The sequence below is a fragment of the Scylla paramamosain genome, chromosome 38 (assembly GCF_035594125.1).
Source record: "Scylla paramamosain isolate STU-SP2022 chromosome 38, ASM3559412v1, whole genome shotgun sequence".
Classification (NCBI taxonomy): Eukaryota; Metazoa; Arthropoda; class Malacostraca; order Decapoda; family Portunidae; genus Scylla; species Scylla paramamosain.
In genome coordinates this window covers 6,406,235-6,416,234 of record NC_087188.1, presented here as the reverse complement: position 1 = coordinate 6,416,234, position 10,000 = coordinate 6,406,235, and the positions used below count along the sequence as shown (strand labels likewise).

The following is a 10,000-nucleotide window of genomic DNA, read 5'->3' as shown; positions in this document are numbered from 1 at the left end:
TGTGAGACATTCACACAGGCACAATGCAAATCCAGATTTGACACGCTCAGTTATGTCCTACATGTGGAGGGTACATGTTGCATATCATGGCTGAGAAGTTACGTATTGAAAAACTACAAACGCTTGAGACACCCTCCCACTTTTTGCTGGTTAATCATTAACTCCACCAAGTAGAAATGATGAAACCTACATCACATAAAAATGAAATAGTTGTGCTATCATATGGTGTGACTTGCGTTGTGAGTAGCCGTTTAGTCCCTAGAAATTCAAACTTGTGGACAGTGTAATGGTGGGACCAGGCTGGGCTGCTCAGATGTAAGCTCCACCCACTTGAATGTAACTTGGTGCTGCTAGTGACAGGTATACAGGACATGAGCTACAATTATGTGGTCCTATCTCCTAATCTGTATTCATTCAGTTTTTTGCTGCAGTTGATATACTTTCTTCTATTACTTCTTCATTATTACAAATATCTGTAGTATTACATGGGCATGCTATACTTTTTGTACCTTCAAGCATTTGATACTCACTCTTTCTTGAGTCCTGTTAAGTATTTAGTCTCTTTATCCCTGACAATTATTAATCTTTTGTTCTCAGTTCTTTAATCTGTTCATTAATCTATGTATGCCTTTCTCACTTCCATTGTTGCCAGATCATTCCTATTAATCTTTTGAAATACAAAATTAGTTCATCAATCCATGTTTCCCTCTCTTCCTTATGAAAGTGTTGGCAACTACTATCTTATCTTATTCCAACAGTACAATTCATCAATCCATGCTTTCTTTCTCTCCCTCATGCAAGTGTTGGCAGCTTTTTTCCTGTTATTCTTGTATCACACATTACAAATTACCATCTTCCCTGCACCACTCCACCAGATCACTCCACTCCTGCCCTTCCCTGCAGCACTCCACCAACTTACTCCACTCTTGTCCTTCCTTCTGTCCTGCAGAAGATGGAGATCCGCAGCGAGGCAGACGAGTGTGATGAGGGCGTGTCCCTGGAGGAGATCATCCGTGCGCCCTCTGTCACCCGCAGGTTCCATTCATCATCCGCAGTGAGGAGGATGCCAGTGCCCAAAAAGGACATCTGAAAGATTCACCAGGAGGATCATGAGTCATCAAGTGGATTTTGAGTCATAAGTCATTGGCCTGTATTCTGAAACACTTCTGCCTGCACCTTGACTACTATCAAAAGGCTTTAGTTGCAGTTACATGGATTTTTATGACTGTTTATGCAGTTCCAGCAACAGATTAAGAAGATTTCGGTATTATCAGCAGGAGAAACACTCTTTAGAACGCAGCTAATCATCCTTGTGGCCTGTGAAAATAATTGTAATGAAAGATTAAAGCATTTCTGATACAAGGCATTGCAGTGTAAGCATGTCTTTTAGTGCCCAAGTGGACTTTCATTATGAAAATCAAGTCACCACAATAATTGAGTCATCAAGAGTTGTCCTGCATCAAGAGGAATGAGTCACTAAGATGATTGAGTCATCATGAGGATTTTCACCAAAATTGAGACATTACTCACCAGCTCTCATTCATCAGGAAAAAGGGAACCAGTGTGACTCAAGGTTAATTCTTCACTCACCAAAGATGCCCATAGAATCACCAATCAGTCACCAGTGAACTCACCCACAACTCAAATGACTGATTCTGAGGAGTCACCATCAACACAAACCTGAGTCATCAAGATGACCCTGAGTCACCAAGGAGTCCCAGAACCACCGTGAAGGAAGGAGTGAGTGTTGCTGCAGACCACCACATTTCCTTCAGCCTGACTAACACTGTCATCATGTACCTTTAGATATACTTAGACTAACCTCATTCACTCAAGTAGCTGTAGAGTTCTTAGAGTCCTCATGAGTCACAAGTGAGTCATGTACTGTTGGTTGTTGCACTATATGTGTATTGAGTCATTAGTAGAATCATCATTATTTAGGGGAATGGCAGTTTACGAATGAGTTATGTACATTTCTTGAAACCATTTGCAAATTGAGTATTCCTAGGGGAGATTAGCAGTATTTATTTTACATGTATTTTTAGTTTTCAATTTGTTGAAGTAAATATGGTGAGATTTTTATTCATAGATTTGAATTCCAGAGTCTCTCTCTCTCTCTCTCTCTCTCTCTCTCTCTCTCTCTCTCTCTCTCTCTCTCTCTCTCTCTCTCTCTCTCTCTCTCTCTCTCTCTCTCTCTCTCTCTCTCTCTCTCTCTCTCTCTCTCTCTCTCTCTCTCTCTCTCTCTCTCTCTCTCCAATCAGGGTGAAGGACACTATTTTGCTAATAATGTTAAAATTTTGTAATGTTTCTTTTGTAAATTTAGAGATTATTCTTCTTGATGTATTTATCTGTCTATATTTAAGGCAATTTTTACATTGATCAACAGACGTGAACTTGACATTCGTAAATCAACACAAAGGACAAAATTACTTAATTCGTAAGTCACACATTCGTAAACTTGTCTGTATTAAGTAGTCTATACCCGTGCTTGTAGTACTTAGGTGTAAAGTGTCTGCTATTCAGTAAAGTGTAGCCGTGGTCTTAGGAATAGGTAGGGCAGGAAATAATGTTCCCTTCCCTACCTGGTCCTAACAGCCTGAAGTGAAACAGCCTGCCATACTCACCTTCACTTTCCTGAGGATTTTCTTCTGATCTGCTGAGAATCTGTCACCTTCCCTCTATCCCAAGTCCTCTGAACTGCCAGGAGTCTGTCTGCTTTCCTCGAGCTTAAGTGTCCTGATGGAAAAATCTGTCAGTTTCAGTCCTCAGTCCTCTGGTGTGTTGAGAATGTGTCAGTTTTCCTCAATCTGATGATCTGCTAAGAATCTATCAGTTGTTCTCAGTCTCAAGTCCTGTGATGTGTTTAAAATCTGCCAGAGTCTCACGGTCTCAAGGCCTCTGTCTGCTAAGAATATCACTTTCCCTCAAGCCTCAAATGCTCTGATCTAAGAATCTGTCATTTTCTCTCAGACAAATTTTCAGACTTTTATTTATTTATTTTTTTTTATTATGTTTTTCCAATCTTGTCTTCTGATCTGCCAAGAATCTGTCAGTCGTCAGAGGAAGTTGTCATGGCCCGAGGTCTTAAGATTGACGGAAAGGTTAGACACAAGTGAAAGTGGTGTGTTACTTAACTATTGGCCACTGGCTGTACCTCTTAGTACAGCAGAATTCTAGTCATAGTAATAGCTGTATTTATTCATTTATGTACTATTTCTGTATTTTCACCACTGCATATTACCTAATCAGTCTCATAATGCTGTAATGTGATACTTCATGCATAATACACACTCACAAATCGTCATTGTAGTATACTGTTTGTAATTCATTTTAAATCAGTCTCTAAGTCTTTGAAGTGTGCATAGGGACATGTATTAGTAAGGGTCCTTATTCTCAATGGTTTTGGCGCCTTATCTTAAATCACTTCAACAAAAATTTTAATTTAGTGAAAGTTTTTGGGGTTTTCAAGGATATTTTCTTGTTTATAATGAAAGTTTAACAATGATTCTACATTTCATTTAGTTGATATTGGTATTTTCAAGGATATTTTCATGATTCTACACTTTTAATTAGGTTTTAGTGGACGTTACAGAGATTTTCAGGTTATTTTTTATTATTCTGGTGATAGTTTGATATGGACTCTAAATCTTGAACAGACTTTAGTGGAAGTTATAAGGATTTAAGTGGGTGTTCAGTGAGGATTCTACACCAGCAGACTCCATTAGAAGTTATTGGGATTCTCAAGGGTCTTTTCATGTTTTCATGACTAGTGGTAGTAAGATAAGGATCGTGTATCACCAGAAAAAAAAAAAAAAACGCATGAGAAGCCGACCCGTGATCTTTGAGGCCTTATAAAAACAACCCTATTAAGAAAAATAAGGCGTAAAACAGAGGCCACATTTCGTTTCGTTGAACAAGTGAAAGCCAGAGCGTTAAGCGAAATGATAACGATAATGACAAGTATTGCCTCAACGCGCTGTACGAAGCAGCACCGTAGCTTCATTTTTAGCTTCACTACGGTTACGCCCGCCACCACGCCCTCGGGAAGTAGGCTGCTTGGTACATATTTGAGCTGAGTGCCAGGTGTAATAAAAGGCTGAAATTGGAAGTTTTATGGCGTATTTGGTGATGAGATAAAAAGTGGAGGTAGTGCCAGTGTTTATGTTGTTTTATGTGGTGAGAGGGAGAGGCGGGGTGGGGGGTCGAGAAAGAAAAATAGAGAGGATGCAATGAGTCAAGGAGAGGAGATAAGAAATGAATGAGTAGATTGGATGAATGCAGAAGAAAAGGAAAGAATGAGCAGATTGCATGAAGGAATGAGTGGATGGAGGAAAGAGGGAGCGAATTAGTGGATTAGATAACGAGGGAGAGACGAAATGAGGGGATGAAGGAGGGGTGAATGGAATGAATAGAAACTATTTAAGAAAACGAAATCGTTGGGGAAAATAGTAATAATACTGATAATGATGATGATGATGATGATAATAATAATAATAATAATAATAATAATAATAATAATAATAATAATAACAACAAATAGTAATAATAATAATAATAATAGTAATAATAATAATAATAATAATAATAATAATAATAATAATAATAATAATAATAATAATTAAATTCAAGACATCTCATAAGGAAGGAAGAGAAACAGGAAAAAAAAAAAAATGTTGCTAATAAATAACACTAATGGTAATAATATGCATGCACACTGAGGGAGGAGTCGCCGCAGAGTTACCAAGGCAGCAGGTGACGGGGAGCAGTGTTACCAAATAAGGCAAGCACCCAGCAGCGCCGCGGGAGGAGATATACGCTTTTTGCTCTTCAACTGTTCCGGTGAATGACCTCCAAGTCTGGCTGGAGGCACGGCACGCCCTCTCCCTATCCCTCTCTCCCAGCCTCTCCCTGTCTCTATCCTCTCCGCGTTTACATCCCTCCCTGGTTCCGTCTCATTCCTGTCAAAATTCCCTTACCTCAGGTTTTACAGCCTTTCCTCTCTCTTCCTCTGTATCTTCGTATCTTGATCCTTGCCCCTTTCCTCCCCTCTTCCTCTCCCAGCCTCTCCGTCTCTATCCTCTCCGTGTTTGTATTCCTCCTTGGTTCTGTCTCATTCCTGTCAGATTTTCCTTTCCTTCTCAGTTTCTGCATTCCCTCTTCTCTTCCTCTGTATCTTCGTAATTTTATCCTTCCTTCCAACTCCTGTTTCCCCTCTTTATCTTCGTATCGTTATCCTCCCCTCTCCTCTGTCTCCCTGTGCAGTATATATTCCTTCCTCCCTCTCTTCTCTCTGGATCACATCCTGGTTTTCTTCGTCTGTGCCTCGCTGTTGCAGCGATATGTGATCCCAGTCACACAGTCTCCCCGCCTCTACATCTCATCCTGCCACTCGCCATCCTCCGTGTCACATCTGCATATCAACCACACGCCCGTCTATGTGGTGGCCGCGGGTGCTCTCTCCTGTCCCGGCCTGGCCTCCTTGTCCACCCCTCGGCGGTACAACTCAGGCAGATGCGTTGGTATGCCTCCCGCCTGATGCCAAGCAAGACCCGGGCATAATAGTGATGATACGGCGCATAATAAAACAGCGACACAATATCACAGAACAGAGAGCGGGGAACTGGGTGAGTCAGACAGAATATGTTAAGGTTTTAAAGTTTAGGAAAAAACGTGAAGATGTGAGTAAAGATTTTGGAGGAATAGAACGTGTGCATTTTAAATATATTGTAGTGAAGGTGTCGAAAATAAATATAACGAATACTTTGAGCAGACTTCATGTATGTCTTTAAGAATCGAAGGATAAAGCTAGCACTTCAGTGGGCATTTTTTATTTATATATTTCGTTGCTCTTGGTCAGTACCCCTCTTACATGAAAAAAAAAAAATAAATAAATAAATAAAAATAAATAATATAATGAAAATATACAATGACAAACTGGAGTGATGATGAAAATAATAAGATAGTAAGAAAACTCCTTATTTATCTTGACTCTCATTAGGACGAAATGATAAACAAGCGAGCAGCGAGAATTAGCAAGAAAACAAAGGAGTCTCATAAAGCAGTGTAAGAGGTCCATTAGGCGCATTTCTTCCCGCTAATCATAAAGGAAAAGCTGAAGGAAAAAAGGCATCAGCAGTGATTACCAGGGATCATACCGGATGGTGAGTACGACGTAGATGTCACGCAAGGACACGACGCCACGAAGGGGCAGAAAGATTATAGTGAAAATAATAGTAGTAGTAATGATAAGAAGAAAACCAGGAAAAAATCACACATACACAAAAATTATCGTGCGTTAACAGAAATGCAAATTATCTTACTCACTACTCTCACTATAACACAAAAAAAGTAAACAGAGAGAGAGAGAGAGAGAGAGAGAGAGAGAGAGAGAGAGAGAGAGAGAGAGAGAGAGAGAGAGAGAGAGAGAGAGAGAGAGAGTTAAAAAGTGGTAACAGGAAGGACACGACATAATGCAAGGAAAATCCAGTCGATCTAATTATCTCTCTATCCATCTATCCATCTATCCATCCAAGATCCGTACTCTTACAAACATTTCTGCGCCTTATGTCAACAACTTCCAGCATGCTTTAGGACGTTACTGTGGGTTCCAAGGCTGTCTGCGTAATTCGAGTCGCAGTAAGGCAGGTTTATGCATCGTCACTGGGAAGAACACGTATGAGGACCCGACTTAACATCTCTTCGTCCTTTGGAAACAGTGCTGATGGAACACCAAAGTGAGACTACATTCTGAAACATTTCTCTCCGCATCTCGATCATTTTCAAAAGGTTCTAGTGGAAATTAATCGGTATTTAAGGCTGTTTTAATGGTTCTAATGACAGATTAACAACATTTCTACCTTATTAACTGGAGAGACACTCTTGAAAATTTTGTTAATCATCTCAATAACCTTTGAAAACTGTGCTGAAGGAAGCCCAAAGCGACCCTGGGACAAGTGTAGGAAGGTACCCTTATTCTGAAACCCTCTACTCTCCCACCACGACTGTTTTCAAAGGCTACAGAGATGATGAGCGGGTTCTCAGTAGAAATTTTGTCAATCTGTCACTAAAACCGTAAAAACCCCCTTAAAAACCCTGTGTAAATTTAACTAGAATCTTTTGCATGGAGTGGAGGTACGGCGCAGAAGTGTAAGAATGTGGTCCCTGTAGGGTGACGTCATTTAACTTTTTTACTGCGGTGCGCAACGATTCACAACACTAAAGACAATAGGGAATGTTTACCAGCATCCACAAGAAAGAAAAAAAAAAGTGCCAAGAATTTTCAATGTCTAACCAGTATAATATTTAGAGGTGGCTGTAGAATTAATAGAAATGTCTCAGAATAGTTTGTGATTAAGGAACCGTGTGCAAAGGATTACAGGATTAAGGGAGGGCAGGCAGGGGATCGTTTTCTTAAAATTTTCGACATCTGACTTCTATTATAACAGCTCTAGTTTTTTTTTTTTTAAGGATGTTTTCATTATTCTGGCAATAATTGAACACGGATTCTATACCATGAGTGGGTAAACATTTCCATGAGAGATTGATTCATTATCTCTGTGGTCTTTGAAAATTATTACGAGAAATCTAGGCTTTTGAGAATACGGTGGAATAAAAATACAGAGGAGAGGGTTTCTAGTTCTCTTCCCTCCATCTCTTCCTTCCATCACTTTTAGGAATCTGGACCCGAAGTACAGTAAGGAAACAGGGGAGAGGGATCCTAGTCCTCTTCCTTCCATAACATTTCGGCTGCGTGCAGTAACTCCCTGACCCGAGAGAGAGAGAGAGAGAGAGAGAGAGAGAGAGAGAGAGAGAGAGAGAGAGAGAGAGAGAGAGAGAGAGAGAGAGAGAGAATATGAAAAGTGAATAACGACAAGAACCGGACGTTCATTGCCCCCGAGCCCCAATGCCACCTTTTTGGGGGCGTGAAGGTCGCTGGGGCGGGGCGGGGCAGAGAGAGAGAGAGAGAGAGAGAGAGAGAGAGAGAGAGAGAGAGAGAGAGAGAGAGAGAGAGAGAGATGCAGAAAATATTAGAAAAAGACACGAACGTGAAAAGGATTTAAAATGAGAGAGAGAGAGAGAGAGAGAGAGAGAGAGAGAGAGAGAGAGAGAGAGAGAGAGAGAGAGAGAGAGAGAGAGAGAGAGAGAGAGAGAGGCAGGAAATATTAGAAAAAACACGAGCGTGAAAAGGAGGATTAAAAATGAGAGAGAGAGAGAGAGAGAGAGAGAGAGAGAGAGAGAGAGAGAGAGAGAGAGAGAGAGAGAGAGGAAACCAGCCAGCCAGCCTGCGAGCGTGTATCATACCGGTCGGAGGGTCTTCAACCTGACTGGTTATTAATATGCAAGTGAACCGGGACACAGGTAATTAGGAGAGGTAGCCACGCGCTGGACCACTAGGCGAGGGTATCGAAACGGGTGCATTTGTTTGTTAGTGCAGGTGTTTACCATTGAGCCACCATGTTGTGATGATGAAGGGGGAGAGAGAGAGAGAGAGAGAGAGAGAGAGAGAGAGAGAGAGAGAGAGAGAGAGAGAGAGAGAGAGAGAGAGGACAAGGGAAGAAAATAGTGAAGAGAAAATGTAGGAAAGGAGGGAAGGAGGAGAGATGAGAGAAAAATAGTGAAGGTGAAGAGAAAATATAGGAAAGGAGGGAAGGAGAAGGAGAGAAAAAGGAAGAAAATAGTGAAGGTGTAGGGGATAGAGAAAGATTGTAGACAAGGAAAAGGGAGGAAAGGGGAGTGGGGAAAGGAGAAAAATAACATAAAATAATGGTAAAGAGATGAGAAAGAAAGATAAAGAGGAGAGAGAGAATAGATAAATTGGGAAATATGAAAAAGAGGAGAGGAAGGAGAATAAAGAGAAAAGGGAAGAAGAGAATAATACGAAATCTCTCTCTCTCTCTCTCTCTCTCTCTCTCTCTCTCTCTCTCTCTCTCTCTCTCTCTCTCTCTCTCTCTCTCTCTCAGCCCCAGTCTCCAAAACGTGTTATTTGCGTTTCAGTGCAATCTCACACTCACTTCCTGCCCCGGTGGCCGCCCTGCCCCGGGGTCACCGCCGCCTCGAGGTAACATGGGGACTCACTTTCGCGTCGGGACAAGAAAAAGCTACATTACACCTGACGTGATATTACGCTATTAAAAACTGAACCTTCTTTCCTTGCACTTTCCTGGGTTGGAGTGTGTGTGGGTGTGTGTGTGGGTGTGTGTGTGGGTGTGTGTATGTGTGTATGTGTGTGTGTGTGTGTATGTATGTGTGTGTGTGTGTGTGTGTGTGTGTGTGTGTGCGGTGCATATACCCTGTAGGTGTAGTGTAAAGGGCGCATGCGTGTTGGGGAGGAGGAAGAGGGGGGGGAGGAGGAAGGAGGAGGGATAAAAGACTGTGATAGCTGAGTAAGAGGAAGAGGAGGAGGAGGAGGAGGAGGAGGTAGCAAAGAAGGAGGAAGGGGTAGGGAATAGGAGGAGGAGGGGGAGGTGATAGACGAAGGATTGAAGACAGTGATATCTATATAAGAGGAGGATAGGAAATGTAGATAGGGGGAGGAAGTGGAGGAAGAGGAGCAGGAGGAAGAGGAAGAGAAAAAGTAAGGGGAGGAGGTGATGATAAACAAAGAATTGAAGACAGATTTATGCGAACATGGGGGATGGAGAGGAGGAGGAGGAGGAGGAGGAGGAGGAGGAGGAGGATATTTTGCTGGAGGGAAAGAAGGAGTAGAGAAGAGGGAGGAGGTGGAGTAGGAATAGACTGCATCCACCTGCTCCACCTGTTCCACCACAGTATCTTCCACAACCACCACCGCACAACACCCACCGCTCTACCACCACACCACACCACAGCGTCATGGCGGGCGTGGCTGTGTTGGGGCTTCTCGCTACTCTGGCCCTGCAATGTGGTACGTGAATAATTGTTACGAAAAATGAAAGAAAGTAAAGTGAAGGTTAGTGATCGTTTAACAATTGTTATGATCAAGTTACGAAAATTAAAAGACATTACAAAATTGAACTGATAT

The 10,000-nt window shown here is 41.8% G+C and overlaps 2 protein-coding genes across 7 annotated transcripts in view; both read left to right on the top strand.

Moving 5' to 3' along the window:
- LOC135091636 (transient receptor potential cation channel subfamily A member 1-like) overlaps positions 1-3,309 on the top strand; it is a 76,423-nt gene extending 73,114 nt beyond the window's left edge. For 4 of the 5 annotated variants that reach the window (XM_063989418.1, XM_063989416.1, XM_063989419.1 and 1 more), the window contains one exon: positions 950-3,309. In XM_063989418.1, the coding sequence (XP_063845488.1) occupies positions 950-1,090 (141 nt within the window). In that variant the 3' untranslated portion in view covers positions 1,091-3,309. The remainder of the gene's footprint in view (positions 1-949) is intronic. The other variant, XR_010262581.1, reaches the window with a different exon arrangement.
- Positions 3,310-9,704: 6,395 nt separating this feature from the next.
- Positions 9,705-10,000, top strand: part of LOC135091637 (angiotensin-converting enzyme-like) — a 28,802-nt gene continuing 28,506 nt past the window's right edge. The window contains exon 1 of one of the 2 annotated variants that reach the window (XM_063989421.1): positions 9,705-9,883. The gene's annotated coding sequence lies outside the window, so the exon portion shown is untranslated. The remainder of the gene's footprint in view (positions 9,884-10,000) is intronic. The other variant, XM_063989420.1, reaches the window with a different exon arrangement.